Raw genomic sequence first — 23,856 nt, 5'->3', positions numbered from 1 at the left:
TTTTAGTTTTGCCTATTTTGGCTCGATAGCGATGAGCATGTGCGTCCCATGTTTGATATCCACGGAAGAATTTCACAGCGAAACAAGTGATGGAGTTTTTTATGGAGGTTGGTGATGTTGGTGGTGGTGGTTTTGGCCACTCGAATTTTGTCCAGAACGACCCATCTCTTGCACCACTACCGTTGCACTGTACTAGTCAAGTGGTAGACATGAACGTAGATGATGAGGAGTCCAATGAGGAGTATGTTGCCGATAGCAATAATGATGGTTCTTCTGAGGTGATGATGAGGAGGAGTTTGTACTAGAGACTCCGGTAGGTGTTTCAGTTTAGTATCTTCTGCTTGCCCTACAACTAATTCCAGAATTATCAGTTGTACCCAGTCATTATCATACATTGGAAGTAAAAAATGGTTCGAAAGTGACAACAGTCACGCTGTAAACGCCTTGCTTAACTTGTTTACATTGTAAATGAGATAAGCCCTGTTTCACAACACGTGTGCAAATGTAATAGATGCAACAACAAACATGTTTATCTTATTTACAAATGTAAACGAGATAAGTTAAGCTATGCAAATTGATAAATATACTACAAATTATCTATATCCGTAAATAAAATATTTAATTTATTTATTTAAAAAAATTCTATAAAAAACTAGGTTGGTAACTAAGTTTTTTTTTGTTATACATAAATAACATATATGTTAAAAATTTAAATCATAAATAACTGAGTTAACAATACTCAAATTGTTTTTTTTCGTCACTTTCAATCAAATTTTTATAATAAGCGTGCTGCAGAAATAAATTTCTAATTAATTTTAGAGTTTATCTACTTTAACAACACTTGTTAAATTTATAAATTTAAAAAAATTATTAAAAATATAAAAAAATTTAAATTTTTAATATATTTATTTTGTTTTTATTAAATAAAAATATTAAAAATTTTTTATTAATAATAAATTTATTATATACCCTTAAGACTCGTGTTAACTAAATCTTTAATTCTATTACAAAATAATTAAAGTATTAAAAATACACTCTCAGACAAATGTATCATTATTTTCGAAGGAAGTGGTGCCGTTGTTAGTAGTTACTACACAAAAGGCTACGTTTTCTCGCCTTAATAGGCACCGATAAAGTGTGGGTCTCCAAAAATTGGGTGGGGCCGTGGGGGCCTTAATAGAATTTGTTCGCACTTTGCAGTTTGCACAGACGATGACAGTCACCAACTATACCAAAAAACAAACAAACAAACAAAAAAGGAGAGAGGCACCAACTAACTAACTAAGCAACTAAAATTCATTCACCATTTGTTCGTTGCAGAATTCGTTGAAGACGATGAAGCTTGGTGCGTTCTCTCTTGTGACTTTGCTTTCTCTTCTCCTTGCGCTTTCTGGGCTCTGCGTCTTGGGATCTCGCATGGTGGAAGAGCACCACGACAACATCATTCGTATGAAGCTCGGAGGGCTTCGTGACTCCCACCACGACGCCGTTTCGAACCACGCTGAAATCGAAAGCCTCGCTCGTTTCGCAATTCAAGAACACAACAACAAAGAGGTATTCACCTGTCTAATTGATTTCCTTCATGTGTGTTAAAGGTTGAACTTTATTGACCTGTGGATTTGATTCCTTTCTTCATTTTCCCAATATTCGTGCTTAATTTCTAGGGATTTTGTGGAAGTTCATCGTTTGGTCACTGGTCGTCTAGATAAGTGGTGTCTTTCACTTAACCACTTAACCCTGCTATTTGATCTTGGGAGTTTTCAATTGGGTTGCTTAAACCAGAGTTACATGAATTACCAATTTCGCATACTAATTCGCAATTCATCTGCATACCAGAATGCCATAATTATATTTTTCACATAAATATTTTAAACGTGGCCCACTGCGTACCCATCCCCTAGCAAACCGTATTGTGTTCCATAGAACTATAACTTAAACAATTAACTACTTGTGTACTTGCTTCCCAAATGGGACAAATCTTAGTTGAATAGTTGTTTTAACTTTTTACTCAATTTTATTAGAGAGAAAGGAACCATGGAAATCATTACCGCTTGTTTGGGTTTATGTTTATCAGATTTTTGTAAAGGAAAAAAGTTGGTTGAAAACAGGGAACAAATTTAGAAAATAGGTTTCTTGATTCCAACCAAATCAACCTATAAAGGAATTTTCTTAACTTGGCCATTCTAACCATGTTTCGCTCTTCCCATGCAAATTATTTAATCAAAGTCCGAATCTTTAGCTATATTGAGTTATTTCTCTTTCATGCAGAATGGCCTTCTTGAGTTTGCAAAGGTATTGAAGGCAAAAGAGCAGGTAGTAGCGGGTAAGATATATTTTCTTACGCTTGAAGCAATTGATGGAGGAAAGAAGAAGTTATATGAAGCCAAAATTTGGGTGAAGCCATGGATGAACTTCAAGCAGTTGCAGGAATTCAGGCAAATTCATGCTATCACTCCCTTTAAGGGTTCAGACCTTGGCGTTCAGCAAGGTAAAGATTCCTTAAATCTATTCATGAATTCCCATAAAGAATGTTTCATTTATCATCTGTTCCTCCCGCTTTATTGATGACACAAGAATTAGCTGTTAGCAGTTTCGTTGTTTGTATGATTTAAATATTCAAGAGGTGGAGAGTACGTTTTCTTCTAATTGTTGAAAAGATATGGATACTGACATTGACCTTACCATGGCTGTGAATTTATCCTTTCTACATTGGATAGATGAACCCAGAAAAGCTTATATGCATGGAGGTGCATAATAGTAGTGTGTAACTAACCTTTTAGCACATTATATAATTTTTAAGTCATTATCTGCATAAATGTTTAACCTTATTTTGGCACTCTTGTTATTATTACTTGACTCAATAACAGTAAACATTGGATTTGGCACCTAGTTGGCAAGAGAAAAATAAGCGGGTTGTGTTGTCATTATTGAAAAAGTAACTTATTTAATTCATCTGGACCATTTATTTGTAGTTTTATGTGTTGTTTGTGATAGATTGGTGCTACTAGAGTTTAAGGAAAAAATTATCGCAATCATAAGAACTAAGATGCTGTATGGAATGGAATTTTCAATTTTGGGCAATAAATTCCATGACAATAGTTTAAATGTTGTAGAAACAATCAAGATCACTTCAGGGATAGTTTTTATATCCTTACAATCTCAGAGAAACGTGAAAACCTTCCGAGAAGGCGAGAACCATCCGCCGAAAAAGAGTATGTTTTTTGCCCATAGAATTTTTGTCTAGTCCTGCCGCTGCTTGTACAGTTGGGATCATAGTTGTTACATTAAAACTTGGATCTCTTCCTACTTTATTTATTAACATTTTTTTTCTCTCCTATTTAAATATCAGTGTTATTTCTAAGAAAATGATATTACTCTTAAATCAGGACACAAACTGGGATGGCATGAAGTGCCAACTCTTGATCCTGAGATCATAGACGCAGCCAGTTATGCTGTAAAGTCCATTGCGCTAAGATCCAACTCTTTGTCTCCATATGAACTTCTGGAGATTGTTCTGGCCAGAGCCAAGGTGAGGAGTCCTATTAGCAAAATACTCATCACATGCTTCCATATGATCTGCTTTTTCCTCAGTTCTTGCTTTGGATTTGTTTCTTTTGCATTTCTAGTCTTCTGTTATCTCTTTCTTCAATTGGCATGCTTCTTTTGGCTAAAATTTCAGGTAGTTGAAGATTATGTGAAATTAAACTTGCTTCTGAAGTTAAGAAGGGGGATGAAAGAAGAGAGGTTTGTGGTTGAATTAAATAAGAAAGTTGGTGGAAGGTTTTATGTAAGCTGGATGAAACAAGATTCTCCCTGAATTCAGTAGCTATCTTCGTTTAATTTATGTAAATGGAGTGACACTTCTCTTACCACTAGGACGAAATGTGTTGTGTGTAGTGTATTATACATTATAGGAACTAGTTAATACATATAAAACATGCCTTTAATACTTTGATGTAAATAATAAATGCATAATGTGGCTTGCCTTGTAAATTTATTCTGCGTTTGCTCTTACTACATGTTAATATGTTTATTCTTCAGTAATAACAAACTGTGTGACAAGTTATGTGAAGTGATAAAAATACAAGTAATTGGATTTTGCTTTACAAATTTAGAAAGGATTCTGCCTATCTATATTTGAAGTGCTTCTTGTGCAGTTGTGCTTTACTTTCTCTTAGCATAGCATAGACATGTTAATAGGAAGCATGAGAGGATGATGCATCACTTTCGTTTTTCATGTACTATATATAGGTATAGGTAGTATGATTGGACAAGAAGGAGAGTGTTTACTCAACTCATATGAAAAGATATAACTTGGAAAGAGAATGCATTAAGCATGCAAAGAATTAGATATACAACCCTCGCTTTCAAATACCAAGAACAAGATGCTTAGAGCTACTTCACTTCAATTCTCTTCCTGTTTAACTATATTTCATGCTAAATTAAAAACTATATATTTCTCTTAAGTAGGAATTTCATTCCAAAACCTGAATGGGACAAACTTTGTTGAGTTTGAAGGTGTCAATGTAAAATACATAAAATCCTTAGGTTTCTCATTGTAATTTCAATGATAGTTACAAAGACATAATAGCAAAACATACTACTACCAACAACAAGAAGGAGGAGAAGTTCCAAAAGCAACAAAAGGGAAAAACTTGTCTTATTTGTACTCAAAGGTGAAAATGAGTAAACAAAATATTTATGGATTAGAAAATATTAAATATCAGCAGGCACACGTTTGTACAAATGTGAGGGCAACCTAGGAGTTGGCACAGCCTGAAGTGGTGCACTCATGTAAGTGACCAACCCAGGATTCTCCGACATGTCAATCTCCTCGGGCCTCGTTCCCTCAGGTGGGGCCCAACTAAAATGATGCAAAAGATGACCCAACATTGACGTCACCAAATTGATCCCAAGTTGTGCACCGGGGCATACCCTACGTCCAGCACCAAAGGGGAGCAGCCTAAAATCATGTCCCTTCATGTCCACATCCTCCTCAAGGAACCTCTCAGGCCTGAACTCCAGTGGGTTTTTCCATACAGCTGGGTCACGTGCCACGGCCCACACGTTCACGTGCACGTTGGAGCCTTTTGGTATGTCATAGCCACCAACTTTGACGTTGGAATTGGCCCTGTGTGGGAGCATTAGTGGGGTTGGTGGGTGGAGCCTTAGGGCTTCCTTTGCCACGCATTGGAGGTATGGGAGGCTTGAGAAATCTAATTCTGTCATTATCCTTTCAAGCCCAATCACCCTGTCTAGCTCCTCTTGGGCTTTCTGTTGGACTCTTGGGTTCTTGATTAGTTCAGCCATGGCCCACTCAACTGATATTGCTGTTGTGTCCATGCCAGCAGTAATCATGTCCTATATAAGTAATGAAGTCAATATATGTATTACCAAAAAAAAGAATGAAGACAAATATGTCAATTATGGTTTTGGTAGGTGAAATAGAATAAAAGAAAAAGAAAGCAAGCACCAAAATAGTTGCTAATACTTTAAGGTAGGTAAATGAAATATCATCAATTTTTTTCACTCCTTTTTTTACACATATATCCTTCAAAAATAAAATAAAATAATTAAAAATTAAAGAGTTCTCTTGATACTCTTATAGAAGTAAATTGCACATTGCATCATGACACGTTCTCAGTATTGTTGATTAGATAAACTGATCAATGTTGAGAATTTGTGCATGATGGACTTACATGCAATTTACATGATTTAATTAAGCATTATGAATACATTGGATCCGAAACTGTATGGTAACTAGTGAGTAGAACATACCCAAAGTAGACCAATGATGGTGTCTTCACTAAGGTCATATTTTTCTTGCAATGTGAGGAGGGCATCAACAAAATGTTGCTTGGCACCGGATTTCAGCCGCTCTTGAGTGTGCTCTTCCATGATGGCTCTGGTGAGTTTGTCGCGGTGAGCACCGTGCTTGGCGAAAGCCTCCTCTTCGAGTGGGAACATCCATCGCAGCCACGGAATGTGCTCGGCCATGGCCAGAGATGCTCCTAGCTTCAATCCATTTGCCACTACAGCCTTGAATTCTACTCCTTGCTCATCCATTATACCTTCTGAGTTCACAAATCTTTTGCCAAATGCTAGCCTAGTGATGTTGTTGAATGCCACGGCTCCCAAGTATTTCTTCACCAAAAAACTTTTTCCTAAGTTTTCTGATCAAAACGAAAAAGAAAAAGTGTGCAACCACTTATGTTAAAAAAAAATTGTCCAAACCTTTCCAATTCTGAAAAATTGGAAGATACCAACAAATAAAAATGTTTATTATAATGAAGATATTGATTTTATGGTTACAAGTATAATTTATGGCAAACCAGAGAAAGTTATTACCAGTACTACTACCCAATATAGTTATGGACTTGTGATATCATACTAGTAATTTTATTTGGGCTTCAAATGATAGACAACTAATAATGAAAAGATATAAAACTAACTTATAATCATGAACGATGTTTTCCGCTTGTCAAAACTATCTAATTATTAACATTAGATGTAGGATAAATCATTAACGTCGTCTTAATGATTAGTCAGTTTTGGTCAGCGTTTGTTACGAGTTAATTTTACTTTTTTTTATAATTAATTTTGTCAATGTATTAATTTTTTAGGGTTAATTTTGGTACTTTAGTTGTTCCTATAATCAACATGATTAAGAATAGGTGTCCGTCTAATCACTCCCTATTTCGGAAATGGATCCTCTCCAGTTTTTTCAACACTTGACAAAATACAGTGCAATCTCTCACCTTTGATTTTAATAGTGGGACCAGAAATAAATAAGAGAGAGAATGTAGTGAATGGTTAGATTAAACACTGCACACCATCCAGTTTTTTATTCACGGGAGAGGATCCACTCCCCCCTATTTCCCCCTCATCCAAGATATCTTTGTTTTGTCTCACCGCATATAGAAGATTAATTGGCGTCACAACTTTTGGGAAGCAAATTTGGTGGCTGATTGTCTAGCTAAGTAGAGTCAGAGTCTACCGTTAGAAATTCATATATATGATACCCCTTCTCCTACTATAGTTTATTCTCTTATTTCTGGTTGTATGGGTATTGTTAGGACAAGAGACTCTTTCTAGACTTTCCTTTGTTTTTCTTTTTTGCTGTTTGGGGTCCTTGTTAAAAAAAAAACCATATATATAGGAAGATAAAAAGAAAAAACCAAAATAGGGTCATAAGGAATAACTGATTCGTTGTGTGAGCCTTTATGTGTGAAGCTCTTTTTGCTAAAAATGCCGAAAAGCTAGGTAGAAGGCCAGTGGAACTTGTGGTTGGGAAGGAGCATCTAATAGTTGCAGTGTTTAGGTATGGGAGAAAGACATTAGAGCGCTAAAGGAGCTTTCACACACAATAAAAAAAGTCCAGCAAAGTTTTCAGTCATAGTTCACCAACCACAGCCAACCACTTCATTAGTTATTGTTTTTTTCAATAAAGAATTTCAATAATTTTTTCATTCTCAAATTGAATTATTCATACTTTCATAGTTCACTGTTAATAATGCCTGGTCTGTGAAAACTAATTTGATGATAGTTCTTGTCGGAAGAAAATGTGTCTACAAGGTGAAAATTATTAGAAAGGCTAACAATAAAATTATCCCACTTCAACAATTTTCTTTCAAAACAGAAACGATATATATATATATGAAATTGTGGCAGTGTGGCTTACGTTCTACGGGCTAATTTTTTTGATATTACAATCGAAGGAATGTAATACATTAATATTATACTAATTTGGTGTAATACATTGATATGGGGATTTTCAATACCATAAAAAATCATGACTTACGATTTCAGAAAGAGACAAAAAATTGTGAAAATGAGATTAACGATTTTAAGTAAGACAAATTTTTTTTTTTAAAATTTCTACAACCATGAAATCGTTACTCTCATTTTTTAAGTTGATTATAACCATTGATTGTTAATCCAAAGCTTTTTAATTATTGTTCCTCTTCACTCAAATCGTTGGTAACGATTTTAAACAAATCGACACTAACGATTTCTTTAAAATCAATTATGAGTCCCATAATTAAGTATTACACACCCAAAACTTTATTATATATATTACACAACTGTAATTAGCATATAAAAAATAATTAGTTCTACGTTCGGTACTCAGTTACATAGAAATTTTTAGTTAAAAGAGAAAAAGAAATAAGGAAATAATCAGTGGGTGAATTTGGTACACCAACCCCCTACTACGAATATATATGGTCCTACACTCATACAAAATCATAAACTTTATTTACTATTTAATTATTCATTGTTCCTAATTCCTATGACTGGTCAAGGCCCTACCTTATTAGTTCTAACTTCTAAAATACTACTTATACCCGTTTAGTTTCGGAAAATTTTTACGTTTTAAAAATAATTTATAAAAATTAAATTTTAAAAATTAGCTTTTCAAAAGTTATAGCATTTGTGTTTGGTAAATTAAATTAAAAATAATTTTTAATAAATATAAATAATAATAAATATGTTTGATAAAATAATTTTTACAATTTAAAAATATTTTAATAAATATTAATGTAAGAATTAAATTTAGATATTAATTAATGTATAAAGTGATATTAGATTTTTTAATTTTGATAAGTATAAGTTAATTTTAAAAAAATTTTCTTTAAATACTTTTAAAAACATTCTTAATTTAAAAAAAAAACAAACATAAATATACAAGCATTTTTATTTACCGAATACAAAATAAAATATCACAAACACCTCTTTAAAAAATTATTAAACTAAGCTTAAGTCATATATAATAGAGACCACGCCAAATGAACAAGCTAAATTTTCTGGACTCTATTTTAAGACACAATATTAAATATATACTAAAATTAATAAAAAAATTAATTATTAATATAAAATATATATTAAAATATAAAATATAATTATAAATAAATTAAAAGATATATATTTATATAAAATATATAATAGTTATTGGTGATTGATTTTAATATACTAATTATATCTTTTTATTTTGAAATTTATAACACAAATTTCTATTTCAATTAAAATGTTCTCAACCGGTGGAACTAACTAGCAGACTTCAACTCAAAATTAAATGTGTTGCCGCCCACTTTGCATAAGCTTGCAAAGCAAATTTATTAATAAATAAAAAATATTTTATTTAAATAATGCACTGTGTAGCATATTATGGTATAGTATATGTTATTATTAATAAAAAAGAAAAGTCAAATTATCCCAACACTTAGGAAAGCAAAACCGAGTAGCAGTAGTGCCGAAGAAACCCAAAACAACGAGGCAGAGAAATTATTACACACAAATACGCCTAATTCTCACTTTTTTTTTTCAAACCATTTAATTATTACACACAAATATTCCTTTATAAAAATATTTGAAAAAAATAAAAAATAAGTTTAAATAATTTTAAATTATTTTATTTTACTTTTTTTTATATTATCACTTATGTTATTTTATATTTTTAATTACTTTTAAATAATTAAATAATGTTAAATATAATAAATTCATAATTATAAATATTACAGATATGAAATGATAAATATTAAATTGAATAAAATCATTTTGAATTATTTTGTTATTGACTCCTTAAAATTTATCATTCTGTCTAATTCTCTTCAAAGAGTACTCAAATCACAAAGCACTCCAAGAATATAAACATTTATAATTTATTAATTGCAAGTAAATAAAATTTAATGTGTTCAAACTTCAAACTACCCACATTAGTCACCAAAAAAAAAAAAAAAACTACCCACATTAACTTCTCAGAAAAGAAAGAAAACGAAAATCAAATATCAGAAAATTAAATTCCTCGCCCCTCCCCAGCCCCCTTCCCTTCCAAGGAAAAAAAAATCTCAGAACAATAAATTCATGTTAATAAATGATAATAAAACATGAAACATACCAGGATTGATGCAGTCATTGAAAATGGATTCAACCATGGCAGTGACCTCATCTTCTCTTATAGGCCTCAAAGACTCAAGCCTCTTTGGGGAGAAGAGCTCAAGAGTGCAAACCTTCCTCACCTTCACATAGTGTGGCCCATAGTCGGCCCAAATGAGGTCCTTCCCGTCCCGGCTAAACTTCGCCGCCGACCGGCTCCTATGGCGGTCGGCCAGCTGCTGATCATGCTCCTTCAGCACCTCCTTTGCCAGCTCAGAGTTCGAAACAATTACATTCAAAGTCGATCCAAACCACACCGAGATAATTGGGCCGTAGGACTGGGCCCACTCCGCGAAGCATCGGAACCTCACGGGCTTTATGTCGTAGAGGTTTCCGACAACTGGCCACGGACGTGGGCCCGGTGGGAGCTTAAACCTTAGCCTGAAGTAGAGCTTGTAGAAAAGAAGTGCTAAGAGGGAGAGGGGTATGATCGTAGTAAGAAAAGCCATGGTTATGCGATTTGACGAGAGGAAATGGTGTGTGTTGTGGTGTTTTAAGAAAGGGTTGGAGGCTAGTTGGTGTTGGTATATATTACTGTGGAGAGAAGATAGGGAGTTGGTGGAAATTGGACGTTTGTGTAATTATATGTTCCACTTTCTAGTTTCTACAATTCTTTTTTTTTTTTTTTTTATAAATTCAACCTAATGCATTATTTTTTTTCATTTATGCAAATACTAAATAAAAATATAAAACAAAAAATTCACAAAATAATTGGATTAATTAAAAAAATATATATATACAATAAATTAATATCTTAATTTTTATAAGAAAATATGCGTATATGTTTTCTTGTAAACATTCCAAATTTTAGTTTAAACTGCAACATTGATCATTGTATATTCATAAATTATATTTTTGATCCCGTATCAAATAAAATTTAAATATTATTTATATTAAAATTTTTATTCAATTACAAAATAAAATACAAAAAAAACAATTAACGATAAAAATATACTAATTGATTAAACACACACATATATATATATATATATTATTATATATTGTTTTTTATTAATATTAAAAAATCTTTCACTTTGTAAAAAAGGTTATGATTGAATCACAATAATTTTTACAAGTCATTATTAAACATATGGACTTGTATGCTAATTGATTGTGTCTAATAAAAAAATTAGACTAATTAATTGTCACTTTAAAATGTATAATAAAATAAATAATTTTGATTATGCATGATATATGAATAATTTAATTAATATATGATAATTTTTTTAAATAATGATGAATTCATCCAAATAATAATATAATAAAAATAATAATAATAATTATTATTATGGAGAGTATTATAATTACGTAAAGTATTGTCAATTATAATTATAAACTTATTTAATAATAATAATGATAAGGTTGATCTGCTTTAAAATAGAAAAAATAAAATTTTATTAATGCTAAATTAACAATGAAAATAATTAAAAATTAATTTAATTATATATTTATTATAGTCACTAATTATAGTTATTAACTTCATATATTTTATATCTATATTTTTTATATATAAATATATATTTATGGATGACTAAATTTTAACTTGATCAGTATTTTTTTATACTTTAATAAAATTTTTAGTGCAATTATTAATATTTTATAGAATTATTTTTATGTATTAATAATTTAAAATTATACACAAATAAAATTACTTTTTATTATTTATTCACAATAACTTCATATAATTAATTAAAGCATTTGTCTTATTTTAAATTATTCTGTATGTATAGATATTTTATTACAAGTTTACAACGTTAATAATTTTTTTGGTACAACTAATAGTATTTTTTAGGATTTAGTTTTTGTTAGATCAATAATTTAAAAGTACAATTTACTATTAGTAATATTTTTTAACTTAATTATTGAAATTTTTCTTAGTTATACTGGAACAGTGGTGGAACTTAACTAGGGCAATGGGGTCATGCCCCCTAAACTTTTTAAAAAAAAAATTAGTAGTAGTTCTTTAAAAAGTTATCTTGCTATTTTGCTTCTCATAAGAATAAAAAGTTTTCTTGCTGCTTTGCTTCTCATTATAAAAATACGTTTTGCTTCTCATATAAAATTAGGTATTTTTATTTATTTAATTTATTATTATTTTATATATTACTGTTTATTTAATTTAATTTTTTATATGATAAAAAATATTAGAATATTTAATAAGTATTAATATTATTGTATTTGTATAAATTGATAAAAAAAATTAATAAATATTATAAATTTTAATATTTATCCTTTTAATTTTTTTACATATTTTACAGGATATATATTTAAATTTTTATATAAAATAATGATAAAAAAAATCAAAGAATTGATGCATTTTTTAAGAGAAAGACTAATATTCAAGAAAGAAAACATATAACTTCTACAATATCAACACCTGTAAATAGTTCTTCTACTTTAATGAATCACGAAAAAAGTGAGATATAACCTTCAAAAATTCAAAGAGTTGCATCAGATGAGTTTGACCTTAAATTTTTATGTTAAAATTTTAGCCCCCCAAAATTTTGCTTCAAGCTCCGCCACTGCTGGAAACCAATAAAAATAAATTTACAAACTGAAAAAAAGAAATTTTATATTAAAAAAATTTAAAAATAACATATCTAAAAAAATAGCCATAATATATAAAATGAGGTAACAATTTAAAATTTTTTAAAACTAATCTATTCAAATGCTAATATTAAAATTAAAATATTTAAATAATATATTAGCTATTCTAGACCTTAGACACAAATATATTATAGTCATTTTCGAAACAAGAACCAATTGAAATAATGGCATACCTTAAATATTTAGAATTTGTGAAAATTTAAATCATCCTCTTGCTAAACAAGTTTCATTATTCGCTATTTATGTGTAATGCTACAAGATATAAAATAGCCATGTCAAAAAATTAAATTGATCTTTATTCTCATCAATGACATTGCATTGACCTATCAGGAAGGGTGGTAGTTTCTGAAAAAAAAATCACAATATATCATGAAAATATTTTGATTATAAAAAATCTAAAAGAAGAACATTTAAACACAGTACTAATTTTTGAAACTGTATTTTCAAAGTTGACATAATTTTTTGAAAATTGAATCTAAATTGATAAAACTCAATCTCATTATATCCTTCAATTCGAAGATTTTCTAGTAGACATAGAAAGTATAGAGGGGATGGAATTTGAACATGGCATATAAATTTTCATGGAAGCAATTTCTCAATAAAAAATCAAGCTCCTCCTAAATAAACTAATTTTACCCACATTCCATTGGGTTGGTCATAATATATGAGTAGATCTAACAATCCATTACAAGAAACACCGTTAAAATCGACGGCAAAATTAACAGTGGATGAAGTTGCTATTAAGCTTGTCGATTTTTCAAAATTCTAATAAAATCGACGGCTTACTAGGCCGCCGAAAATAATTCATTAAAATCGACAATCTTCCCGTCTATAATATGAGTTTGAGAATTTTTCTTGCTTAATAAAATCGATAGTTTTGCCGTCGATATTATTATACAAAATCGACATTGTTTCCGTCCATATTTGATTCAATAAAATCGACAAAAGAGCGGTGGATATTATTATACAGAATCGACACCATTTTCATCGATATTTGATTCAATAAAATCGACAAAAGAGCCGTCGATTTAATTATTAAAATACCGACAAGTTCGTCGTCTATATTTTGTTTTCGTTTGTTTATTTTAAATTTAAAAAGCGACAATTTTACCGTCGATTTTAATAGCCACATTTTTTAATTATTTTTTCTATTTGAAAAATAGTAGACAATTAATGCAAATAAAATTTTAAATATCAAAATAAAATTTATACAAAATATTAAATAACAAGACAAATAAACTTTTAAATATAATTTATACTAAGGTTTAATTACTCTGTTGGTCTCTATAGTTTCGCAAAATTTTCAATTAGGTCCCTATACTTTTTTTCCTTTTAATTGGGTCCCTGCACCAAAATTTTTTTTTAATTGAGTCCCTACACTTTTTTTCCTTTTATTTGAGTCCCTATACAAATTTTTTTTAGTTGGGTCCCTATATAATTAAGCCAATTACTACCAACAGGGACCTAACTGAAAAAAATTGGTTCAGGACCCAATTAAAAGAAAAAAAAAGTATAGAAACTTAATTGAAAATTTTGTAAAACTATAAGGACCAACAGAGTAATTAAACCTTATACTAAATTGTTGAGTTAAGAAATTAACTAATATAATTGATGATGACAATTATTATTTTATTGGGCAAAGCATATAATTAGTGTTGATTGTTTATGATTATATGAGGCTGATTATTTGTTGTTACATGCCAAAACTCATCATTGCAATAGCCCAAGAGGAAGGAAAATAAGAAACAAATCTGGTGGGCTACAAATCATTAAACAAGCCCAAAAGGAGACTAGGCAAGGAACCAACGGGCTAAACTTGATACAAACCCGATCCAAGCCCGATTGGTTCTCTCATTCAAACTCTTCCCATGTGCTTTCACCAAAAGCAACGTACACCTATCTTGTCTCAATCAGAACTCAGAAAAAGAAAGAGAAAAAAAGCTTAGTCCTTAAGTTGTTTACAGAAGAAGAAAGAAAGAGAAGGTTAGGCAAGAAAGGTTGAGGTCAAATCAGCAAATTCAAACCAAATCAAGCTTAGGCAAAGGTTAAAGGTAAACCATTTCCTATTACATACATACTGCTTTCCTCTCTTCTTCCTAACACTCTGCGAGTCCGAAATAGGATACAAGGGAAAGATGATTTGTGTTGTTATCTGCTGTGCATCTACGGTCACAAGTGAGTCTTGGAGACCAAGTAGCTTCTCAATAGCCAAGATCTGGGTTTACCATTGAGGATATCTGTTTTCTACTTTTCTATGATTTTTGGTCAACAAGAGAAGGTCAGAACCAAATTTTCTATTCTGAGGAATAATAGGAAAAAGTGAGTTGGTATGGGTTGGTAAAGCACAAAACTCAAGAAGTTGACCTAGGAAGAAGAACCCAGCAACATGCAAGGAGATAAAAGAAGATTTTTTATCATTCAGAAGCAAGAAGAGATAACCAGTGTTCTTGAGGTGTATGTTTTGAGAAGAGCTCTCTGAAGAAGTTCATCTACTTGGACAGTCCTTTCTTTCAAAGGAGCTTTCCACCAAAAATGAAGAACTGAATCAGAGACATGCAAATATGGTTTATCACGTAGCAAAGAAGCTGTTGAAGAATCAATCTTCTTCATGTTTTACAGATTGTATTTTACTTTTCAATGTTTATATTTCTGTAATTTCTTGAGTGAAAATGCATATTGAGAGAGCTCAAGTAAAAGCCAATGAGTGAAAAGAGTCTGAGTGATACACTTGAGAGAAAACCTAGAGTTATTTCAGATTTCTTTAGGTAAGTTTGTGTCTTGTATCTTGTACCTGTGAGGTATCCCTTTCTTAGCTGGGTTAGAAATAAGAGTGAAGAGTTAAGTATTAGCATAGCCAAAGTCAAGTTAGGTTAAAACTTGAGTGTGAAAGAATTGTGTCAATCCTGTGGAATTGTTGTGTGTAATACTTTAACTATGTGGAAATTCCACCACTGTTGTGGTGGAGACTGGATATAGGTTGCATAGCACAAGACAACCGAACCAGGATACATGATGGTGTTAGATTTTCTCTTCTCTGCTCTTTCCTATTTTCTGATATTCATGAGAGAAAATGAAATTGTCTCATAAAGTTTTCACTGCTGAGTTCAAACAGATTTAAAGAGAAAATCAGTTTTAAAGGGTTAAGTTTATTAACACAAAAGAAGGTCATAGATTCACCTCCCCTTCTCTAAACCTTCTACAACCTTCAATTGGTATCAGGAGCTAAGGTCTCAAGAATCAAGCTTAACCGCTTGGAGCAAAGATCCAATGGCAAACAACTTGGGCACAACCACAGTTGCCTACACCCTCACTGAAGGCTAGTCAAACAACATGCCTCCTCTCTTCAACGGGAAGAACTATGCCTACTGGAAAGAGAGGCTAAGGATCTTCATCCAATCCACTAACTACAATATTTGGAAGATTGTTGTAAGCGGTCCCAAGACCCCAACAAAAACAAGTGCTGATGGAGTGGTGACTCCAAAAGAAGAAATTGAGTGGAATGAAGATGATAAGAAGAAAATGGAGCTGAATGCTAAAGCCATCAACCTTCTTCACTGTGCTATCCACTTTGAAGAGTACTGAAAGGTGTCTAGATGTAAGACAGCCAAAGAAATCTGGGAAAAACTCTAGGTTATACATGAAGGCACTAAACAGGTCAAAGAAACGAGGATTGATATGCTGCGAAAAGAGTACGAGATGTTCAACATGAAGGATGGAGAAAGCATTGATGAAGTGTTTGAGAGATTCTCAATCATAATCAACAACCTTGATACTATGGGTACAAACTACTCAAAACAAACCCTAGTGAGAAAACTCCTTAAAAGCCTCACAAAAGAATGGGAAACCACTGCCACTGTCCTAACCGAGAGTAATAACCTAAGCCCTATAACCTATGATGAGCTGAGAGGAAAACTCCTTGCCTATGAAACCACACACACACAAACCCAGACTCAAAGAAAAAGGGAATAACTCTCAAGTCAAAAATAGAATCAAAAGAGAGTGAGTCTAGTGATGGTATTTCAGATGATGAGCTTATGTTTTTTGCTAGGAGATTTAGAAGGATGATGAAGAACAAGGACAAGTACAAGGGCTCAAGCTCAAAGGAACAATATATGGACTTGAGCAAATTGACGTGTCATCATTGCAAGGAGGCTGGACACTTCAAGATAAACTGTCCAAAGCTCAAGAAGGAGGATAAAGAAAAGAAAGAAAAGAAGAAAGTGCTCATGGCAGCTTGGGAGGATCTTGAGAATGACTCCAATGAGGAAGAAGATTCTGAAGGTGAAGATAAAAACTATTTCATGACTGGAAACGATAATCTCGATGAGATAAATTTTTATGATTTATCCATAGATGATCTACACGCTATTATTGACGATCTCACTCTAAACACCTCAAAACTGCTAGATAAGTACAATAAATGCAGATTTGAAAAAGATGTGTTAAAAGCTGAAAATGATTTTTTAAAAGAAAAAGTGAAGGAAACTGAATGTGCTTTGGACATTATTGAAGAAAACAGATTTTTAAAATCTGAACTTAAAAAATTAAAAAGAAAGCACACTGTGGATCCTTCTCAAGAGTTAATTGCTGAAAATGAAAGATTAAATGATATGATTAAAAGGCTGAATAGTGACTTAGCAAAATTTGCTCAAAGTTCTAGTAACTTGGACAAATTACTTGCAAGCCAAAGACCATTGTTTGAAAAATCTGGTTTAGGATACTTAACCAAGGAAAGTGTAGTTTTTAATGATTTCTCTATGAAATTTGTGGCCTCTTCATCAAATACTAAATCCACATCCAACAAATCTGGTATTGGATATGTTCCCACACTTGAGGAGAAATTTGATGAAGTTTACACAAGTGAAACTGAACTTTCACCAAGAACCGAACCTAATTCAAACAGGTCAGGTCTAGGGTACATTTCGAAAAATGAGGTTGCTTTTAAGAAACCACAATTTTACAACAAAACCTCATATTCGAAAAGTCCAAAAGTTTTCAAAAATTCTGGTGAAAATGCATTTGCAAAGAGGAACAATTATAACAAAAACAAGTTTGTCAAAAGAAATGCACCTCTTCCAAAAACCAGAAAATTTCAGCCCTTTAATCATTTCCAGCAAAATAACTCACCTCAATTTCAGCGATATGCATCAGAAAATCATTGTTTTAATTGCAAAAAATTTGGTCACTCATATGCACAATGTTTCATTGAAAAGAGAGTTGTGGGAAACAAAATTTACAATGTTGTTTGTGATTTCAATGCACTTGGGCAACCAAGATGGATTAACTTCAAAAGATCCAAATTAATTTGGATACCTAAGGTTACTTGAAGCTTTTCATGCAGATTTGCCTAGCATCCAAGAACAAAAAGGATATGTGGTACTTGGATAGTGAATGCTCAAGGCATATGACTGGAAGGTCAACTTACTTCATCAAACTAAACAAGTATGATGGAGGTTTTGTGACCTTTGGAGATGATGGTAAAGGTAAAATTATTGTTGTTGGAAAAGTAGGTAATGAACACCCTACTTTCATTGATGATGTATTTTTGGTATGTGGATTGAAGCACAATCTTTTGAGTATAAGTCAGCTGTGTGACTTAGGATTGTAATACCCTAACTACCAAAGCTCACGCTTCCGGCTGCGCAACTCTGATAGCTCGGACATTACGACGACACTTATAATATTTAATACTAAAATATGAGCCTGTTTAAAACTTTAAACCGCAATACTGCTCCCAAAGATACTTTCATCCGATAACATACATCCATAGATACCATACAACTTACAACAACTCATAAAGAGTACCTCCATATATATACATAAATATATATAAATAATATTACAAGCAATAACCAATACAATTCCTATCCCTCTTACAAAATATATCAAGGTAAATGCGAGGGTTCAATAAACCATAACTAAAACAATACAGAGCATCTCAACAACAACTAAATAAACTCTTCGTGACTTCTACGCCCATATCCTGAAAGGGGAAAAATGTAGGGGGGTGAGAACATCATCCTCGAAAGGGTTCTCAATAGAGGGTTTTTGGGAATTACTGTAATAGGATACGTGAAGATAAACCGTACCAGTGATTAATAACCGTCTTATGCCTCTTTTCAAAAACAACGATTCACAATAAAAGAGGAACCGGAAAGCTTTTCTGAAAGAGGAATAGTTCAATTCTCAAAAACTCAAAAGCCTTTCAAAACGGTTTATCTATGCTGAACCAAAATAGCCTTTCATATTTTATTCCGAACCAGAAACATAAAACCGAAATCAACCATCGGTTCATCTCATTCCAACCATGGCCCTAGGCCCAAACAATCCAACCATCAACCAATCACCACAGTCCAACAGAGTTCCAATAGCAAACACAAATAAGAAGATGCAAGCACAAACAAACAGTTATTGCAAGTAGAACAATTAGCAATTAATCACATAGGCAAACCAAGTATAATATGCACACCCAAACAATGTCACATAGATGCATATGATGCATGCCTGTCCCTAGTGGCTGATGATATCATCTGTCGGTTATATAGCCAACCCGACACGTCCTGGTAGCTAACCATGGACAGAAACACCCATCGCGGAGCAAGTAGGTTTGAGCTACAACCCCATTGCTACTACCCGCTCAACCCAGAGCCAGTGGAATAACCACTACTGCGGCTACTACCCAGGCGGGTGTTTAAAAGCTCAACCTGGAGCGAGTGGAATCACCACTACTACCGCTACTACCCAGGCGTCACAGTCTCTGACCTGGAGCAAGTGGGACGAACCACAATCCTTGCTACTACCCAGGTATCTCAAGCATATATTCATTCAGTCCCAGCCATGGATCAACATCCATCTCAGCCATCCAGCTTGAATTCATAATTCATAGTCAGCCATACGGCCCATAACTCATTCGACAAACAACCATAAATCAATCTCATACACTGCCATTCTGGCTCACGGTTCAATCCAGAACCAGCTAATATTCATAATCATACACAGCCATTCCGGCCCATAACAAAACAACACTTCCACCATCCAACATCATCAAATTCATAAAATCGGCATTTAAGCCATAAATCACTTTTTCTCAAATCGTTTCACTTTGAAATCAAGTTTCAACTCTTTTCAGCCTTGGCTTTAGAAATCTCGTTTCTCAAATCATCTCAGGCTCATAAGCCAAATTTACTCAAAGTGAGTTCCCTTTTTAAAACAAAGCCACTCTCGGCATTCTCTTTCCAAAACTTCCAAAACCATGGCAAGTTAAGGATTTATTTCAAAATATTCAAAATCACCCATACAACAATGGGATTTTATAACAAAAGTTTCTTGGCAGAGTCCCAAGTCTTTAGGGAAGGTCAACCTATATCGATTCCTTAAAATTCATTGAAACTCTCAAAATCATAGCTTCTCGGTTCAAGTAAATAAAACTGAATTCACTATGAAACCGGCCATTCAAAATCACAAGTTCTAACCCGGTCCAAAAATCAACTCATTTGAAACAGAACCGGTTCATTTGAATCAAATCACATTCGGGTTTCTTTTTGGAATCCATTTTTTTCTAATCCTTCCAAAATGCCTCAAACTTAATTACTCAATCAAAAGTCTAGATTCCTTTGAAATCACTAAAAGACCCTTTTTATATTGAAATCAATATTAGAGCATCATTCTTTCCTTCAGTGATTGTTCATTTCTAAATGGGCCGAACTCAACGCATAAAGTTCATTAAATAAATTGAGCTTGAAAACATAATTATTCTCTTAATAAATCACATAATACAATTTCTCAAATCCATCCCTTTTTAAATAACTTTTCAAACACGACTAGGATTCTATAGAAATTTTGGCAGCACCTCCCCTAAAACTTGGACTTTTGCCACCCGGTTCGGGTCCCAACTAAATCATTTCTCATTCCTTTTTAACAACTCAAAACCAGAAATCAATTCAAAGCAAGCTAAATCCAACAGTAGCCTCAGTGGCATATCTCAAGAAAACCATTTCAAAATCAACTCAATATCAACCGATTTAACTCATTTCCAAAGCTTTAAAGAATCGGTTCAGCAATAAATTATTTATCAAAACCAAATCAATTAAAGCAACCCAGGATGAATTTCAAAAGTATTCTATCTTTCACATCATCAAAATAATTGACTCAATTCAAACCAATCCTCAACGGATTAAACTCATATTTCAAATCTTTAAAGAATCAACTTCAAACATTACATTTCACAAAGCCGCACAACAATTCAGCCAAACCAACATCTATAGTCATTCGAGTCAATCAAATAATACATAAGGCAGATACAATCACCAAATACACAATATCTCACAACAGTATCCATATGTAATAATTCCAATACTTAAAACATAGTTTTTGGAAAGCGCCCCTACCTCAAAACGCAATTCCATAACCCAAACGCCTCACAGAGTCCTTTCCGCCTCAACCGAACTGACGGCAACCAAAACCTCAGCTCCCAGCCACTTTCGCAACAGCATAAACAGCTCTAATTTACAACAAGCAACCTCGGTTACTAAATCCTAAGAACATTAATTTCGTAAACGCTTTAATGCACGTACAGAACAATAATGCGAGGATTTCCGAAACACAAATACCTACTGGGATCACAAAACGAGGCAGCTGCAACTCCGATCACGGAATGCAAGCACCGATACACAACCCTGTGACAAATAACGCCGCAACACCTCAGCCTAAATTATCAGAACAGTGACAAAAGGTTTCTCGAACCAAAACGCTTACCAAGACCGAGGGAGAATGGCTGAACCGAAATAGCGGCGGTCTCCGAACCGGTTCGGCGGCAGCCCGGCAGCGGCGACGAATTTCGATCACGACAACTGAAACCAATCATGCAGTGACTATAGAATTCTCGGAATTCAAAAAAAAAAGACAGAGGCTAATGACAAGACCCTTACCAGCAGTGGTTTTCCGGCGACGGCAGCGGGGTTTTGGTATCTCTGATCGACGGCAGCGGTGACAACCGGCGTCCTCAGAGACGATGGAGGCACGGCGGCGGCGCTCCTCCTCTGACGCGGCTTGACGGCGATCCCGTGGCAGCTGACCGCAACGGATCCGGCAGCACAGGCAGAGATTGGACGGAGCGGTTCCCTCCATCGCAGCCTTCTCTTTCTCACCTCTGTTCGTAATTCATGGTGGTGGCAGAAGCTTCATCCATGGCGACGCTGCAGCACCGGCGACAGATCGGCAGCAAGGTGCGGCTCTACGGGGCGGCGACGCATGCGACAACAGCGGCGGTGAGGCAGCAGATGCGACCGGCTGGGTGACGGCGCGGTGAAGCTCCCTTCCTCCTCCTCTCTTCAATCGCGTTGCTCCCTCTCTCTATGGTGATAACGCGTGTGGCAGATCCAAGGCAGTCCGGCGGCAAGGCGCGGCTCATGGCGCCGTAGACGGGACGACCATGGCGGCGCGGATTGGTAGCAGCATCAACGTGGCCTCCTTCCTCTCTTCCTTCTCTGATTCTTTTCTTCCTCAAGCTCCCTCCTCCATGATTTTCTGTTTCTTTTTTTTCTGAAGTTTTTCATTGAAGAGGGTGAAGGGGTGACGGCTGCTTCTGTTAGGGTTAGGGGTTGGGAAAATTAGGGTTTCATTTTTGAAAATAAGGGTTAGGGTTACTTTTGTAATTTCAAATAGAAGTAGGGGTAATATAGTAATTTCAAATGAAATTGGGGAAAATATGGTAATTGAAACCCAATTTAAATCCAACACTAATTATGTATAGAAAATACTATTTGCTCACCAATTTCACAAATTATTTTCAATAAAATGCCCAAATCTAAAAATTAGAAATAATATACTTAGTTTCTTTATTTTTTCCAAAATAGCAGTATTACTAGTTAAAATATTAATTATTTAATCCAAATCATATAGAAATCCTTATTATTTCATAACTACCAACTTTATACTCTGAATATAGAAAATAATCCAATAATTGTGAAATTGGATAATAATCATAACTTATCTCAAATCCAATAAATCAAAACTTGCCTTGATTATCTTTAATAAAATAATTTCTAAAATTAAGGCTATAAATAACTATATGATTTGAGACTTTATCATAAAAAGACTTTTCAAAGATTCTGGGTCTTACATTCTACCCACCTTATAAAAATTTTTGCCCTCGAAAATTGATACAAAATGAAAGAAATTCCATAACAGTTCACCCTTGAACACATTTAAGAAAGAAGCAAAAATATCTCAATATAATCATATATACGATTTTCAAATACTTTGATTGTCATAAGCATAAGGATGTAAAGGTAGGAGTGTGATTGCAAAGCAAACGTTACAAAGTAGGCTCAATGCAAAAGATAACATGGGTCAATCATGTGATAGTAGGGCAAGGCATCAAAGGCTATAAAATAGAATGGAGTTAAAACGATGTGCTCAATATCCGCACACTAATCTCATATCAACCTCAAGGTTTCAACTTTCCAACTCCATCAAGCACTTTACAATCCCATACTCGATCACAAGCCTTACAACCGCAAACCCGTCCGCAAGGAACAAAACACCCACAACTCATAACGTTGCACACCTACCGCTTCAACTTCCGTATACACACATCACATCTTAAAGAACTAACGCATCGCGTTACTACGTCTACAAGTCGCACGTGATATCAAAATAATTCTCGAGTCTACTCAGAAGGATACAAGATTTAGAAAGGAGAGTCAAATGTCAAGGGTAGTACTCATAGATTCGAGGAAATGTATCCAATTCTAGATAAACAAGGATACTCAAGTAATGAAATTTGCTAGACACAATTCCATTGACAACTTCAAAAATAACCCTTGGATCAAGAAAATTCAACAGGACAAATAAGAAGAAAGTCAACGCATTAGCTTGATACCAATTCAAGCTGAGCCAAAGAAGTATGAGATTTACAGAAAAAAAATATCTCGAACCGAAGACAAAACTCACAGAACTTAAGAGCATGATTAAAAAATACTTCCAAATACATTGTTCATAAAAGAATCGAAAACTTGCGGAAAATCACTTCGCAATTTAAAAGAAAAGCTCAATAGCAAACATTCCTCAAGGGGCAACAAAAGCAATAACGTGGCTTTGCTTTAATGCAAGTTCATGTGGAAGTAGATTTTGTAGAGTTCTAAAACAAAGTGCACGCAAGTTTGACTAAGAGCCAAAATATTTCCTCAAATATGTTAGAAAGATAATTAGGTGCACAACCTAATGAAACGCAATCATAAAATTCGGAAGAAAATCAAATGCTTGTTCAAAAATTCTCAAAGTTCATATTCAAACAAGCGTGTATAACATTTATAG

The 23,856-nt window shown here is 33.4% G+C and overlaps 2 protein-coding genes across 3 annotated transcripts; one reads left to right on the top strand and one right to left on the bottom strand.

Annotated features, from left to right (window-relative positions):
• Positions 1-1,152: 1,152 nt before the first annotated feature.
• LOC107604698 (cysteine proteinase inhibitor 12) lies at positions 1,153-3,993 on the top strand. Of its 2 annotated transcripts, XM_016306344.3 has the most exons (5): positions 1,199-1,554; positions 2,269-2,488; positions 3,114-3,212; positions 3,387-3,529; positions 3,680-3,993. In XM_016306344.3, exons 1-5 carry the CDS (start codon positions 1,336-1,338, stop codon positions 3,815-3,817), a joined length of 819 nt encoding a protein of 272 aa, XP_016161830.1. In that variant the 5' UTR covers positions 1,199-1,335; the 3' UTR covers positions 3,818-3,993. The 2 variants fall into 2 exon arrangements, with proteins under 2 accessions (XP_016161832.1, XP_016161830.1); XM_016306346.3 differs by lacking the exon at positions 3,114-3,212 and having other exon boundaries at positions 1,153-1,554.
• Positions 3,994-4,473: 480 nt separating this feature from the next.
• CYP98A3 (cytochrome P450, family 98, subfamily A, polypeptide 3) lies at positions 4,474-10,532 on the bottom strand. The gene is made up of 3 exons (XM_016306343.3): positions 9,896-10,532; positions 5,779-6,173; positions 4,474-5,361 (listed from the first exon to the last, which is right to left on the bottom strand). Exons 1-3 carry the CDS (start codon positions 10,380-10,382, stop codon positions 4,717-4,719), a joined length of 1,527 nt encoding a protein of 508 aa, XP_016161829.1. The 5' UTR covers positions 10,383-10,532; the 3' UTR covers positions 4,474-4,716.
• Positions 10,533-23,856: the final 13,324 nt, after the last annotated feature.

This window comes from Arachis ipaensis, chromosome B6 (genome assembly GCF_059453495.1).
Source record: "Arachis ipaensis isolate K30076 ecotype BB chromosome B6, ASM5945349v1, whole genome shotgun sequence".
NCBI classification, from domain to species: domain Eukaryota; kingdom Viridiplantae; phylum Streptophyta; class Magnoliopsida; order Fabales; family Fabaceae; genus Arachis; species Arachis ipaensis.
Note: the sequence above shows the minus strand (reverse complement) of the source record. Positions and strands in the feature narration are given on the sequence as shown.